The following is a 16,247-nucleotide window of genomic DNA, read 5'->3' as shown; positions in this document are numbered from 1 at the left end:
TGCTTATTTTACTGTACTTCAGTTAAAATATCTCCGTGAAACATGTATTTGAGACAGTCTGCAGAACGTATAAAGCAATAGGACATTTCCCTAAAATAGCATGCAGGAATCACAAACAACGCAGCTGGTAAAAACTACTCAGATTCCATAGAGAAATTAAGGACATCCCCAACAAAAACCTACTTGCAGCATAATCAGCCCCAAAAGAACAAGCCCATCTTTGCACAGCACTGAAAAGGAAGCAAAGCGGGTTCTGGGTGGATGTCCTTTGAGAGGGAGTTCAGTAATTGGTGCACACTACAGAGAAGGCCCCCTTTCTTGTAGCTGTGAATGCACCTGCAACTTGCATTTATGTGTGTTCCTGATGTGTAAGGAAAAGCCTGCTTGCATTCACTTTGCAATTGAAACTAGGGACAAGTACCTAGATAAACGTCTGGTTTCAAGTGCACATTCAGCTGTACATACATTGAATGTAATGTGACAATTACTAAGCACAAGTATAAAGGAAAATCAGTGTACGCTCTGCATGATTTGTATGTGCATTCACTATAACTTGTGAACAGGGCTAGGGACTCAAGGAGAAAGGCCTTGGGATTGTCTCAACGGCTAGGTGAGCTAATGTAGATAGAAGTGGAGTAGGAACTAGTTGGCCACTGTCCTATCATTGTATAAGGCGACTTCATGGCTTTTCGCCCTGCAGATGGAATGAACGGCTGTTCCTGCCTCCTGGGCAGGGGCTGAACCTTAACTTTTTGCTTTCTGATCAATGCTCATCATTCTCTTTCCTGTGCAGTTGGGGCATGGCCGTCAATGTGTATTCCACATCTGTGACTAGCGAGAACCTGAGTCGCCATGACATGCTAGCATGGGTCAACGACTCCCTGCAACTCAATTACACCAAGATCGAACAGCTCTGCTCAGGTACTGTGAGGGGTCAGAAGGGAGTTGGGGCTGGGGTAACGTGGCTGCCCTGGTAGCAGCTTGGTGGCCAGCAGAAATCCACTTGGCTCTGAGCAATGTTGCTAGGAATTAAGTGACAGATGCTGAGCCAGAGGGAGAGTAAGGGCTTTAAAATAACGCAACCTCCTGGTCAGGAAATGAGGAACAACAGATGTGTGTGAAAGCCAGCTTTTTGCATGTCTGTCTGTCTTTCTGTCTCTGTATTTTCACCTTGCAGGTGCTGCTTATTGCCAGTTCATGGACATGCTGTTCCCAGGCTGCATCCATTTGAGGAAGGTGAAATTTCAGGCCAAGTTGGAGCATGAGTATATCCACAACTTCAAAGTGTTGCAGGCGGCCTTCAAAAAGATGGGCGTGGACAAGGTGGGTTTATTTCTTTATTTAAATTGCCACCTTCATGATTCAAGGTGAACACTGGAAAGCAATATAAATGTTGAATAATAATACCTGTGTGTGTTGTGCCATCAAGTCGCAGACAACTTATGACTGGGTTTTCAAAGCAAGAGGCTAAGGGAGGTGGTGTGCCATGGCTGCCTTTCGCATAGTGGCCCTGGTACTCCTTGGTGGTCTCCCATCCAGGGCCCATCCTGCTTAGGCTAGCTTGGGCCATCCAGGGTAGGGCAGCTAGTAATGACTGTGACATCTAATTCCTTGTTTTTTAGTATAGCATTATTTTCTGTTTTTCACAGTAACATTTCTCAAACTATTGTGTCAGCAATTCTAGTTCCCCATGAAGGCCATTCCTATTCCTAAAGCTTGGCTGCATTCCTGCCCACTGAACATTTCTGTTTTTTGAATGGAGAGTGAATTGTTAGGTCCTTAAGCCAATAAACGGACTCTGAAGTATTAATCAGCAGTGTTTCTTGATGAGGTATTGAAGCACCATACTTGGCAAAGCCGGTTCCAACAAAATTGGCATCTTACAGTCCCATATATTTCCCAACAAATCCCCCATCCCAACTTCCCAGAGGCAGCCTCTGGAACCGAGACAGCCCCAAGGTCAGCAACGGATAGAAAAGGAGCCACCTGGTCTTCTGCCCAAAACAAGATAACAGTTGTCACTCTTTTCTCACGGGACAGGCAATACAGGGGAAGCCTAGTGTACTGCAAAGTATACAGAGCCATAAAGCATAGGTCAAGGAAGGAATGCACAGCGGTGACATATAGCAGGCTGGTTACATATATCAAAGAGGCATTGATTGGTTATATCTGGCGATTACATAGTTTCAAGAATGCATCTCATTTACTCAGATATGCCCCCCTCCCCCCCAACAGTAGAGGGATGGGGTTGAAAGACCTAAGAGGGGGCAGGGGCTGCACAAAGAAGTTTGATAACTGTCTCCATTCCCTTCCAATTATGGACTTGTGTATTTGCAGATTATCCCTGTAGAGAAGTTGGTGAAGGGGAAGTTCCAAGACAACTTTGAGTTCATTCAGTGGTTTAAGAAATTCTTTGATGCCAACTATGACGGGAAGGAGTACAATCCATTGCTGGCGAGGCAAGGCCAAGAGGTGGCCCCCCCTCCAAACCCAGGTGATCAGAACTTCAACAAATCCAAGAAACCCATTGGCACTGCAGGTAATGTTTTAGGAGAGGGCTGGCACCCCAGGATCCCGCCTCTAGCATGACATCAGCTCCCTGGCATCCAGCTTGGCAGTTCCTGGGGGGCCCACAGGGTGGGCAGGGAACAGAGAATCCAGCTCTATTGGCTTTGGAAGTGGCAACCTGCTGTGTGGCATGTGGACTTTGGAAGGGTGCTGAGACATTCTCTGGTGGCCAGAAATGCAAGAGCCTCAAACTCACCCAGGCAGGTTGCTGCCTACCCGTTCCCGAGGGGAATACACATCCTTGCATGCTGCTGCGCTTGAGTGGGTGGAGGCTGATTGCATTGTATGACGGCTCCAGTGATCCCCTGGACAGTAGTCAGATCTGCCTCTCTTTGGAATCTCTTGCTCAGCCCCACCGCCTGCTCTTTCCGTGAAGAAATTTGGAACTGGGACCCACCAATCAGACCCTGCACAGGTTCTGCCTGAATGGATGAGTGGCTTGCCTGCTCGGAGCTTCTTTGGCTGATTATACACTGCAGCTCCCCTGTGCAGCAAGGAAAGGTTCCCTTCGCTGCAGAGATTTCTGTATAGATGTGCTTATACTTATGGTGCCAAAGATCCCCAAAGCCCTGCAGTTAGTGAGAGCGGAGAACTGCCAATGTTTTTCTTCACTTTGAGGTTTCTGCTCCTTCCGGTCTCCTCTCCCCCCTCCTTGCTCCCTGCTCTGTGAGAAAGAAACAGAGAACTGTCAGAGGGGACAAAGAGAGGGGGGAGGCCACAGCAATCTGCCTCCTCCCTCAGAAGAAAGCTGGATCTACTGCTTCTGTTTCAAAAACACATCAATATCGATTTAACAGCCATTTAAAGGGCTTTAATGAAGCCAGCAGTCTTGTGACTGCTGGGAGCCACCTGGAAATGGGGGCAGGCAAGCTGCACAGCAGGCAGTGGGGGGCCTTCTTGTGTGTAAATGGATAAATCTGAGGAGACCCAGCTATGGCTTGACTGCACAGCTAAGAGCCTTGTGGAAAAGGCTCCATGTGCAATGGGCCTTTGGCTGCTTCTTAACATTTGTAAAAGTGCTTTCCCATCTTCCCTGTTCTCTTCCCACCACCTGTGAGGAGTTGCGTGGTCGCAGTTGGGTAGTTGAGGTAGAGGGTGAGGTCAAGAATGCAGTTTATGCAAAGTCAGTCAATTGCTTGATCTTGGGAGTCCCAGTTCCAAGACCTGTGAACTGTAGAGCTGCAAAGCTCCTCTTCAGAGGTTTAGCACTGGCTAGTCTTGGATGTTGATTACTGGTAAACTTCCTACCCTTCCTTTATGCTGGGAGGGGCAATTCACCGAAGGCTCCCCTGGGAGCCTCTCCACATCCAGGCCCACCATTCTTTGTGTGGCTGTGTCTCCCAGTCCCTCTGACTTTAATAACCCCCCCCCCCACACACACACACACACAGCGTGTTCTTCACAGTGTCCAGAATGGCTCTGGAGTTGATCTCTGCCCCCACTGGACCATTTCCTGCTTCTCATTATGGTGGTGGCCATGCCTCTTGGTCTCTTACAGAAATGTATTCCCAGCTTACCTATGTGAGATGGGGTGGGATAAAGCCAAAGGAAGTAGAGCTTTTGGGCTGAACAGGGCTCAAGAGGGAGGGTTCAGACAACTGACATTGACCTCACTGAAGTAGCTGCCCTATGAAGAAAAACCATCTGTCTTGTGGTGAGTCACCCAATGCTGAGTGGTTCATTGGAGTGACTTGCAGTCATCCCATGACGACTACAGGTGCTTGCATCTGCCTTCTGTGTAGAGGAGAAGGTCTGCTTGCGAATGGGGAGGTGGAAGGCCAGGGAATCACAAATGAAAGCAGCCTCGAAGTCCTGCATGGCTCTGCCCAGCTGGGCCTGCTTGCTTGTCTGTGTGAGGGTGACAGCAGCCTTTGGGGCAGCTTTGGGGCTGGCTGAGGGAATAGTGGGGGATGCGACACCTTTTCCCTGCATGTAGCTTTATGCTGCCTGTTTTGGTGATTCTGGTGGTGGTTCATCTGTGCAAAAAGGATAGGCTTTTGCTCCAGTGGGGTGGGGTTTATTTAGGCAACGTGGATAGGACTTCCTTTTACTGTCAAGGATCATTCTTGAATCCCCATGGTGTAGGAAGGGGCCCCACAGAGAAAAAGCACCTGTCTGTGTGACTTCCTTGCTAGTGATGTGGAAGCAAAAAGAGGCAGGAGTTTGGCTGATCTTCCACTTCTGTGCTACCCAAGGAATCATCACTTTCCTGCAACCAGTCCAGGGGCTCTGACTGTTCACATGTGCACACATGTACATTCCTCTCCCCCGCCCCCCCCCCCCAAAACCCCAACGTGCTCCAGTCTGGAAGGGTCTAGCCTATTATGGTTGGAGCTAGCCGATCAGGGGGACTCATAGTAACTTCTCTTTCTCTCTCTGGCTTCTTCATAAAGTCCCGCAGAGAACCTCCCCAACAGGCCCCAAGAACTTGCAGAATCCCGCCAGGATGAACATCGCTCCCAGCAATATTGTACGGAAAAACACTCCTTTGACCCGGAACGGAGGCAGCGAAGCTGATGCCCAGATCCTGGAGTTAAACCAGCAGGTGCAGGGTGGGGACGGTGCTGTTGGTTTCTCGGGGGAATGTGAAAAGGATGTAGAAGGGAGGGGGTTGTTCCCTTAGAGCAGCCTGGTGCATTGCAGGGAGACCCCCCTTCTTCCTCAGACTGAGCTATGTGGGGAGGGGGGTGCTCAGTTGGATGTCAGGAGGAAGGCAAAAGATCTCTGCCTACTACCTCTAGTGTTACTGCACTAGAGTAACAGTACTCTAGTGCAGTACTGTAATCATTTGCCAGTACTCAAAAGTATAATTTGCCAGTATAATTCCCATCAGCCTCTGCTGGTATAGCCAAGGTAGTGGTTGGGCTAACATTTCAGTAGCAGCTGGGTTAGCTTGGCTCCCATCCTCGAGAGGTTCTATTGCCTGGCATGCAGTGGATCCCCACTGAGTCTTTGGCATGACCCGTCCAAGAAGGCTTGAAACAGGCTCTCTTGCCATAGCTTCAAACCACTTGCTTGGCTGCTCATCTGTTGAATTTCTTATAGGTGTACTAGTAGCTGCTAACTAGCTTGTACTCTCTTGTCCTTGGGCTGCTTCACTTTGTGGAATAGGCATACGCATTTTCAGTGTCAATGGGTGGGACGGCCGCATGCATGTCGCCTATGAAAACGTGCTGCGCAGAGCTGTGATGGACTCCAGTTCCCTGCAGGGTGTGTGTGTATGAATGAACATGTGGTATAATGCATGTAGTTGCTTATACGTTACGGGACAGGATGGAGGTCTACAGGACGGTCAACCCAAGGATCTTTATTGAGACTGGAACTGTTTAACAGTCATTAATGACTAGGAGCCAGGAAAAGACCAGTTTGTGGATAGACTGACCAGGTTCTTTGAGTTCAGTTAAGGTTAGGACAATCCTCTACCAATACAGTGGAACCTTGGTTTTTGTTGGTAATCCGTCCGAAAAGAATCGCTGAAAACCAAAACCGATGAAAACCGAGGCAAACTTTTCCATAGGAATCAATGTAAATCCAATTAATCTGTTCTAGGCACTCCAAAAAACATACCAAAAACACATTTTTGGTGAATAAACATAGTGTTTAATGCTGAAAACAGTAACAAACAATAGCACTAGGACCAGCTTCAGGGCCAGTGGACCAATGTCTCACCAGAAAGCTGTCCGAAGAGGTCTGTTTCTGACACCTCTTGAAAATTTGTCTGAAATGGGGCAAGACATTGTCATTAAACAAGTTGCAGACACGGCCTGCAACAGCTTTGTCCGGGTGATTTTTCTCCACACACCCCTGCACCTTACTGCAAATCGATGAAAACCGAGGCAAATCGATGAAAACTGAGACAGATTTTTCACTGAAAAAATCAATGAAAACCAAAACTGATGAAAACCGAAGGCAATGAAAACCGAGGTTTCACTGTATCAAAAATGTAAATGTGTCAAGGATTGTTAGGAAATTATTTTCATGTTCTAAGCAAATATCAAAAAGCCATTACAATTCACGGGTGTCTAACTCTGGTGCCTCAGGTGTTCATGGACTATAATTCCCATCAGCCTCTGCTGGTATAGCCAATTGGCCATGCCAGCAGGGGCTGATGGGAATTGTAATACATGAACATGTGAAGCACCAGAATTGGACACCCCTGCATTACATACATCTGGGAATCTTGTCCACTGTTCTGATCATCCTGTTCCAGTGGATATCCTGGAGCTGAACATGGCAACTGAAAGGACCAAGAGGGTGGAGCACCTTCTCTATGAAAAAGGGCTGAAACGTTTTGGCTTGTGGGGGAAAACTTCTTATGGAGATGAGGGATAAAGAAGCATTCTGATTTCCCACAGTCTTTTTCCTGTCTTTTGCAATGCAGTGTGTTGGATGAACCTTTTTTGGATGAACTGAGACTTTTTCCTTAGTATATCAGGGATGTTCTGAGAATCATTCAGTCCTCGCCCATTGGCTGTGGGGGATGATCAGGAAGAACTGCTCTAAGTTCATGTGCTCTTGGAGTAGGGCTTTCAAGTCAAGTTTTCTCTCTCCCCACCCCTTTCAAACAAACAGACAGTGCTTCTTTGGGAATGTAAGGAGCCTTCCCACTTAGGCACCCTTTGCGTCAGTGATGTGAAAGGTTATCTTTCCCGGACAGGGCCCCCCGTTAATCGCAGACAAAGAGCTTCTTTCTAGAGCCAAGCTGGTCCCAACAAGTGAGCATTCAGATACTTTCTCAAGCTCGCTTTCTAGCTCCGGGCTGAAGTTTTTAAAAAGACTTTGGGGACGGGGCGGGCGGGGAGGTGTCTGGGGGGTTGCCTGTCAGCTTTCCAGCCACTTGGTTTCACAAACTGTAGTGGTGGAAAGTGCTGTCAAGACACAGCTGATTTATGGCAGTCCTATAGGTTTTCGAGGTGGAAGATGTTCAGAGGTGGTTTGCTATTGCCTGCCTCTGCATGGACTGAGAGAGCTCTGAGAAAACCGTGACTGGCCCAAGGTCACCCAGCAGGCTTCATGTGGAGGAGTGGGGAATCAAACTGATCCACCGCTGATTAGAATTAACCACTACACCACGCTGCCCCTTGCCTCACAAATGGTCACCTCGATTTATTCCTTTCTGAGTATCTGCAGCAGCATCTCTTTTCCTTGTGGAAGGCTGGAAAAAGTGAGCTGCTTAGAGGCTCTCCCTGCATACTGGTTAGTTCAGTGACTTTCAATGGAGCTCTCTGGGGACAGCTGAAACATCTCCAGGGTTGTAAAAAGAAATGCCTGCAACCCAACACATGCACCTATCCACCCACAGCAGAGGAAATGTGCTCACTATGTCAGCTGAGGCCCGTTCAGCAGGTAAAGATGCGAACCTGTTGTTTGTCATCCAGCACATAGCAGCTGTTCTTTCTCCAATACGGATTGACATGACCTACCCCGAAAATAAGCCCTAGCATGATTTTTTGGGATTTTTGGAGGATGCTTAAAATATAAGCCCTGCTCCAAAAATAAACCCCAGTTACAGATTCCCCAGTGCAGCTGATCTGGTCACGTGGGGGGTGCAGAAAATAAGACATCTCCTGAAAATAAGCTCTAGTGCATCTTTTGGAGCAAAAATTAATATAAGACCCTGTCTTATTTTCGGGGAAACACGGTAAGATGCTGCAGATAGTGTGAAAAGCAGCTCCCTCTGCAGCCATGCCGGGAAGAGGCCTAGAACCGGAAAGACTTTGTGAATAATTATTTGTTAAAAGAAAAAAATGTAGGCTAGTCTCCACCCAAACAGTGGGTTAACAGTGCAAAGTCGAACTAATTAGAAGTGGCCTGATTGAAATGCCAGAGGAGGAGGAGCATACAGCATTAGCACTTGCTAACCCATTCGCTGTTTTTTTTTTCCTGGTTCTCTCTTCTGGGCCAGTTGATGGACCTGAAGCTGACGGTGGACGGTCTGGAGAAGGAACGTGACTTCTACTTCAGTAAACTGCGGGACATCGAGCTGATCTGCCAGGAGCACGAGAGTGAAAACAGTCCCATCGTATCAGGCATCATCGGCATCCTGTATGCCACAGAGGTCAGTGCGGGAAGGGAGAGGGCATCTTTAGCCACCGATGGGGGAGAGAGGTGGCCCTTGGGCTATTCGGCCTGTTTGCCCCTTGTCCTTTGGGTACGGCACGGCAGCCACTGCCCGTGACTCTGAGCTTCTCCCACCACCCTTGCAGGAAGGCTTTGCCCCCCCAGAGGACGATGAGGTGGACGAGCAGCAGCAGCCAGAGGACCAGGATGAATACTAGTTCCACGCTCGCTCGCTCGTTGTCCGCCATGACAGACCGCCCCACGCTCCTCACTGACCATGGACATTTAAGGTTTTTGCGTTGTACAGCCTCGTCCTGCACAGTCCACACATTATAACAGGTTTCTTACCGACACGAGAGGCCGCGGTGGTTTCTGTATGTTTCGCAGATCCCACAGGAAGCCCCATGACTACATGGCAAATAGGCACCGGTAGAGGGAGGAGGCCAGCGCTATAAATAGGCCTGCGGTGGGGCAGGATGCCCGGCACAGTGCCCTGGGTTCCTTCCCCTCCTCACCCTATCCCATCCCACCCCCATCTTCCTTATTTATTGATTTTTCTTTTCCAGTTGTCTTGGGTGTGAGCGCTCCCAGCCCCCTTGTATTATATTGAGAGACAAATTCTTTGTATATTTTTCCGTACTGGATTTCGCTAGCACCTTGCCTGTTTGTGTTCATGCCGAGCCGAGTTCCGGCACCCCCTCCTGGCTTGGATGGGTGGGGGTGTCCGAGCCTGGAGGAGGCCAAGCCCAGAACTGGAAGCTTGCTCAGTGGGTGGGCCTGGGTAGGTGGGGAAGGGTTTGACTTGGGATATTTATTTATTGGGGGGTGGGGTGGATTTTAATAATGCTGCTGAGAATGTGGCTTTTCCAGCTGCTCTGTCTGACATATCAAATGGGCTTGAGGGGAGGGAAAGGAGACCTCATTCTATTCGGGGCTTCATGGTGGAGCCCGGGGGAAGGGACACGGCAGCCTTGCAGGTTGGGAACAGAGTGGAGTGGAAGCCCACCAAGAATGATCTTTCTCCATAAAGACCTTCTTGAGTTCTGTCTGGTTGCACTCGGGATTCGCTAATTAGGAGGAGCCCGGGCCTCCTCCCCCACCCCTGGTTCTGGCCCCACAGAGGTTTAGTTCATGCTGTTCTGACGATTGGCACACAGACTCTGCCTTGACCCCGTTTCCTGTTTGCATTGCCTGTCCAATCACAGACACCGGTGTGCAAAGCCTGCATCTGTGTTGCGTTTTATTTAAAATAAACTTGTGTGGTTTAAAAAACCTGTCCCAGTGTGTTTGTACTGTGAAGCCCCAACTTTCGCACTCTTGTGGATAGATGGGTCTGTGGCCCCAGGGCCCAGAAGGCCAGGGCACAATTCAGGGCCACCAGGGCTGTAAAAGTGCTTGCAGAACCCTTGAGAACACTAGCAGGCGCTTGTCTCCAAGCTACCAATCCCTTGCCCTCCAGCTTCAGGGGTTTTTTTGCAGAGGGGAGAGATATTCTGTGACTGTAGGGGTTAAACAAAGAGTTCTCATCACAGATGAAAAGGTTTGTGTATGCACATGGCATCCTTGCTGCTCAAAAGTCAAATGCCAAAGTAAAAGCAGGCTGTTCTGCCCTGTGGTGGTGGACAGTGCCATGAGATCATAGCCAACTCAAGATGATTGCATAGGATTTTCAAGGCAAGAGACATTCAGAAAGGGTTTACCACTGCCTGACACGAACTTCCTTGGTTGTCTCTCATCTAAATACTAACCAGGGTTGACTCTGCTTAGCTTCTGAGATCTGATGAGGTCAGGCTAGGTGGGCCATCCAGGTCAGGGCACTGTCCTGTCGTATCTAGCTTTAAAGCAATTTCCCCTGCCTGTGTTCCAGGCTCTAATATAAAAAGCTCTGCTGCTTTTACACCCTGCAGGTGCAGGAAAGCTGGCATTTCTGCTCAGGTCCCAGTGTAACCCCAAGAGGCCCCTCCTCATCCCCCTCTCTCCTCCCCCTGTTCTGTGGTCAGAGGACTCTTGATGTCAGCATGGCCCAGGATCTACCCTTTTGCACCCACCATTTTCACATCCATGGTGCCAGTCCCTTTGATGGAACACAGTGTGGACACTGGGTGTAGGCGCAGCCTGAATCATTCTCTTCCATTCAGATACTGATTTTACTGTTCCCTAGTGGCTAGGAAGTTACAGGTGGCTGCAACAGTGTGGAGTTGGCCTGGTTAGCTAATTGTGGCAGAAGGATTTGAAAGTAAGATCTGAAGCTATATGTGGGTATTGTATCACCAACTGAAAAGTACACAGGAAATAAAGTGTTTGGTAAGCAGACACTGCTTCACCATATTCATCATTTCCTACCTTGTTCTTGAACATTCAGTGATATCATTCCCCTGTCTACTGGCACTGGTACTCAAGTTCATTGATCATTGATCCATTGAAGGGGTGTGTGTGAGTGGAGGACATCTGTGATAATCTGGCTGTTGTGGGTTTTCCTTTAGAGTTAATCTGTCTCTTGTTGAGTTTTCCTTTTTTCCTGCTGCCTTCGACCTTTCCTAGCATTACTGCCTTTTCCAGTGACTCTTGTCATCTCATTATGTGATCAAAGTACAAGGCCTCAGTTCAGTCATTTTAGTTTCTAGAGACAGTTGAGGCTTAAAAATAGCTGAATCCATTTGGAGCCACCCAAAGAATATGTGACATGATAACTGGAGAGGCAGAGGAGATGGTTTAGAAATCACTACATCGAGAACGAGCAGCTTTGATCTAATTACACCCCGTCTCTTGTATAACCTTCTTACACCTAATTTTCCTTACCAGTTAACATTAATTTCTGGCTTTGTAGCTAATGCTCACATGCAAGAGATTTCGGTAGCTAAGAAGGTGGCCATGTCAGTTCTCGGTTTTGTATGCTGTTCAGTCTGGAGGCATTGTCCAAGGGTAGGTTTTGCTTGAGCAATAGATGGTCTCTATGATGATGCTTTTAAAGAAACTGATGCTGTTTCCCTGCAGGAAGATGACAAAATCACACATGTCCAAATCAGGCCAAGAGAAACTAGTTGGAAGAGCAGTTTCTCAGCCCTGTGGTACTAGAACATAAGAAAGAGCCTGCTGGATCAGAACAGAGTCCATCTAGTCCAGCATTCTGCTACTCGCAGTGGCCCACCAGATGCCTTTGGGAGCTCACATGCAGGATGTGAAAGCAATGGCCTTCTGCTGCTGCTGCTCCCAAGCACCTGGTCTGCTAAGGCATTTGCAATCTCAGATCAAGGAGGATCAAGATAGCTAGTATTTAGCAGCTGAAACTCTCATCTACAGAGATTTGCAGAAACTTGCTGGACTTTTGTCGCCTGCTGACCTGTCCTCATCAAACAACAGCATCCTTTGAACTCCTCATTCTCTAGTCTTCAGAATTTCTTTGGAATGACTAGTTAAGCCATCTGAGACCAGCTGTTATGTCTCAATTATTAAGTGTGGTCTAGAGATCAAAGTTCTTTTCCACTGTGGCTGGCTGAAAGATAAGAGTCCAGCTGCCAGCAAGGCATTTACCTGGTGAAAGGGGAGCAGCAATGAGACCTTTCTGTTGGAAATAATTAATTTATTTCCTTGCTAAGAAACAGATTACAGGCTTATCCTAACTGGTGGTTCATGAACTCTTTTTTTCCCCAGCTTGCACAGCTGCCAATTCCTCCCTGCAGCAGAGGCATAGCAAGGGGGGAAAGTGCCCGGTGCACTGGTGCGTCCCCCAACCCGGAATGCCCCGCCATGCCCCCACAGGGACGTGCGCCTGGTGCATTGCGCAATCCCCGCCCCCTTGGAGTTACGCCTCTGATGCACAGTCTGTCCCAGCATGGTGTAATGGTTAAAGTGTTGGACCTGGGTCTGGGAAACCCAGGTTTAAATCTCCACCTTCACAGGGATGCTTGCTGGGGAGACCTCGGGCTGGTCAGGTACTGTCAGCCTAACCTACTTCACAAGGCTGTTGTGAGGATAAAATGGAGGGGAGGAGAACAATGTAATGTATACATTCAAAGGCTGATTCAGGGCAATGCGACATTCACAGCCAAATTCCTTTTGCTTTGGTAGGGTTTTACTTGCTCCTTGCCTGAATTGGCTGAACTCTGTTAGAAAATAAAATAAAACTCAGGTCTACAGTTTTAGCTATTAGGCGTAAAAATATCCCATTTTCATGTTTGTCTTTTAACTCGGGTTTCTATCTACCCTTTTTTAGTTTCATAGCGCATATATTAATAGCTTTAATTGTGCCATACATGAACACATGAAACTGAATCAGACTCTTAGTCCCTCAAAGTTGATACTGTCTACACTGATTGGCAGTGACTCTCCACAGTCCTAGGGAGGGGTCTTTCATGTCACCTCCAGACAGATCTTCTAACTGGAGATGCTGGTGATTGACTGTCATGCCAAGCAGATATTCCACCGCTGAGCCACTGCCCATCATTTTGGATTAATGTAGACACGTCCTATTGTTAACCTTCACAATTTTTTTACCAAATTTGAATTAGATGCAAGGATAGAAACTAACCATTTGCATCCTCTACCCTCTCCAAGGGAGTTGCTGAAATTACTCCTTATCTTCCAGCTAGACTGGGGCATATACACAAACTCAGCTATAACCCAGTGGGCCTACTAATGAAATCTTGGTGACCTAATTGAGACTTCTATGGTAAAATCATTTCAATTTACATGAGTAAAAATTAATCCTGGTACAAAAAAACAATATTGCCTGATCTCTACCCTTTGTGGGCAAAGGGACTGAGAAAGCGGAAGCAAATCAACTCCCAAGTCTTCTTGGGTAACTAATCTGCTGTAGACCTTAAGTCTGGCTCCAGGCCAGGCTATGGGACAGACAGCACAGCTAGCTTTAGCTGATGACCTATGTCTGAGTCTAGACCAAGGCCATGCCTCTCTTTTGCTCTTATTGGATTTATCCGCAGCCTTTGATAAAGCAGATCATGCCTTGTTGAGATGCTTGGAGTCAGAAGCAGGTACCAGTCTACGTGCCTTGAACTGATTCAAATCATTTCTCATAGATTGGACTCAAAGGACTGCTATTGGAAAGCAGTTGTCGCTAGTGTGGGAACCTGTCTTATGGGCAGGGCTATCTTGATGTATGCGCAGGCTGGGTAGTTGCCTGAGGTCCTCATGAGCATAGGGGCCCCATGCTAATCTATGTATGCTCTGGCTTGCTGACAATAGAGAAATAAATACTGTACTAATCTATATTTGTTATTGGAAAGTGCATATTTAGTGTGTGTTTTAATTAAAGATAATGAACAATATTAATGTTAATTTTCATAACAGGTGGATGTTGGCATTCACCTGATTTTGTATCACAGTCTCCTCTGCAACCACACATGCATGTATGTGTTCATATCTCACATACTGCTTTGCCTGGGGGCCTATAATGCTAAGATGGGCCTACGTTATAGGATCCCGCAGGACACCATTCTATCCCCCGTGCTTTTTGATCGCTATGCAAAGCCCTTAAATAAAACCATTTGCAGTTTAGGGGTTAGTTGTTGTCAATATGCTGATACTCCGCTCCATATATCCTTATCCAAATATCCTGGTCCTGGATAGCTGCCTGGCTGCTGTGGTTAACTGGCTAAAAGTGAACAAAACTGAAACTAAACCCTGAGAAGAAAGTGGTATTGCTGATTGGGAAGGCAAAGGCCTTGAAGGACACTGCTTTCTTTACTTTAGATGGCATTCAACTGATTTTTGCTGAGTTAGATAAATACTGGATCAAACTTTACCATTGGAGAAGCAAGTTAATGTGGCTTTTTTCCTGCTCAGCCTAGCACATCAAATGGCACCTTATCTTGATATGGCTGATCTAGCCACCTGGATCCATGCCATAGAAACAGCAAGGTGAGAGTACTGTAATGCACTGTACACTGGTCTCCCCTCAAAATCAACTTGCAAACTCCAACTGGTGCAGAATGTCACAGTTCGGCTAATGTCAGGAGCTAGTTGGAGCACACATGTTACTCAGTTGTTAGTGGTTAAGAGTAGTGGACTCTAATCTGGAGAACCAGGTTTGATTCCCCACTCTGCTACATGAAGCCTGATGGGTGACTTGGAGTAGTCACAGTTCTCTCTGAACTCACTCAGTCCCACCTACCTCACAAGGTGTGTTTTGGGAGGGGAAGGCAAGTATAAGCCACTAAAGGTAAAGAAAAGTGGTGTATAAAAACTCTTCTTGCCTTCATTCTGCACACTGCACATTCTGCATTGGCTGCCAATTTGGCTTGTTATTTGTTTTGACATCCAGTCCCATCTGATTTATGGTAACTCCCCTGGTGTTTTCAAGGCTGAGGTGGCTTGCCATTGTCTGTCTTTGCATCATGACCCTGGTATTCCTTGGAGGTCTCCCACTCAAATACTTGTCAGGCTCAACCCTGCTTAGATTCTAAGCTGTGTTGAGATCAGGCTAAGCTATCAAGGTCAGTGTGTCAATTTGTACTGGGATCAACTTAAGGTATGGGCTACATCTACACAGCCCTTCATGGCTTTGCTCCTGCTAATCTGCAGAACTGCCTCTCCCCTTCTTTTTCACCATGACAGCTTTGCTTATCTCCAAAGGGCTCCTTCTGCACATGTCACCTTGCAAATAGGCAAAATCAAAAACTGCACATATACATTCTGTGTTGTGACCCCCACCTTATGAAATGACTTGTGGGAGGTGGTCAGGAAGGGTCTCACTCTCCTGGCTTTCCATAAACTGTAAAACTAAATTATTCAAGAGGGCCTTTCTGCACAGGCAACAGGGCTGCACTATACAAAATGGTTTACAAACTTACTTGGATAACCAGTTACTTGGATAAATTATTAGGGGGACTATTGTTTGTACTGCTGTGTATAATGTTCTGTGAGAAGGGTCCTATTAAGTAATTTTTGTACCTCTTAATGTGTCATGTTAATACTTAGGCTATGCTCCAGTTCTTTCTGGTTAATTCCGGATTTCTAAATCCCAATGCGCGGTTTTTTGAATGTCCCAATTTTTTATTTGGAGGCAGCAGTTTTTTATCCTACAAGTTGGTACTTTGTCTTAGGTTGCTCAGTTCCTTTCAGACTAGTATTTTATGCAGCACTTCCTTAGCTCTAGCAATTGTTGTCCAGTCTGCCTTTTCCAAGCTCCCACCTTGCCAAAATCTTCAGTTCCTCCCGATTTTCACAGTGGCTTCCTAGCTGCTCCAAAACACTTCATCTTCATATGCTGCTTGGGCCTCTGGTTGCCTGTCCCACACGAGGCTTCATCACTGCGCTGTATCTCAGGCCCCCCTTCACTCCTGAAGCTCATTCTCAGCCTTTCAAAATTCTCCGGTAACTGTTCCTTCAGACGACTCTGCCCTTGCTGTCCTTTACTTCTGGATAACCTCTCAAAACACCTGGGCGGTGTCACCAAATCTCTCTTCGAAATCAACGTTTCCCACCTTCCAGTTCCTGTTTCCTATTGAAAAGAAGCTCAAGCACGTGCGTCCGGAACGAACGCCACTTTTTCCGCTAATTCCCAGTGACTTCCTCCTTTCGTCAGAACAATTTAGATGGGAAGCGGATCGGGGCAGAGATCTGCGCTGTGAATAGGTAAGAGCGGAAATGTGCGTCGGCAA

General features: G+C 47.3%; 1 protein-coding gene across 3 annotated transcripts in view; it reads left to right on the top strand.

The window, feature by feature from the left end:
- The window catches only part of MAPRE3 (microtubule associated protein RP/EB family member 3), a 52,087-nt gene extending 42,187 nt beyond the window's left edge, over positions 1 to 9,900 (top strand). For 2 of the 3 annotated variants that reach the window (XM_048516136.1, XM_048516119.1), the window contains exons 2-7: positions 794 to 921; positions 1,178 to 1,323; positions 2,338 to 2,539; positions 4,962 to 5,113; positions 8,474 to 8,626; positions 8,775 to 9,900. In XM_048516136.1, the coding sequence (XP_048372093.1) occupies positions 801 to 921; positions 1,178 to 1,323; positions 2,338 to 2,539; positions 4,962 to 5,113; positions 8,474 to 8,626; positions 8,775 to 8,846 (846 nt within the window). In that variant the 5' untranslated portion in view covers positions 794 to 800 and the 3' untranslated portion in view covers positions 8,847 to 9,900. The remainder of the gene's footprint in view (positions 1 to 793; positions 922 to 1,177; positions 1,324 to 2,337; positions 2,540 to 4,961; positions 5,114 to 8,473; positions 8,627 to 8,774) is intronic. The other variant, XM_048516127.1, reaches the window with a different exon arrangement.
- Positions 9,901 to 16,247: the final 6,347 nt, after the last annotated feature.

Source organism: Sphaerodactylus townsendi, linkage group LG01 (genome assembly GCF_021028975.2).
Source record: "Sphaerodactylus townsendi isolate TG3544 linkage group LG01, MPM_Stown_v2.3, whole genome shotgun sequence".
Classification (NCBI taxonomy): domain Eukaryota; kingdom Metazoa; phylum Chordata; class Lepidosauria; order Squamata; family Sphaerodactylidae; genus Sphaerodactylus; species Sphaerodactylus townsendi.
Note: the sequence above shows the minus strand (reverse complement) of the source record. Positions and strands in the feature narration are given on the sequence as shown.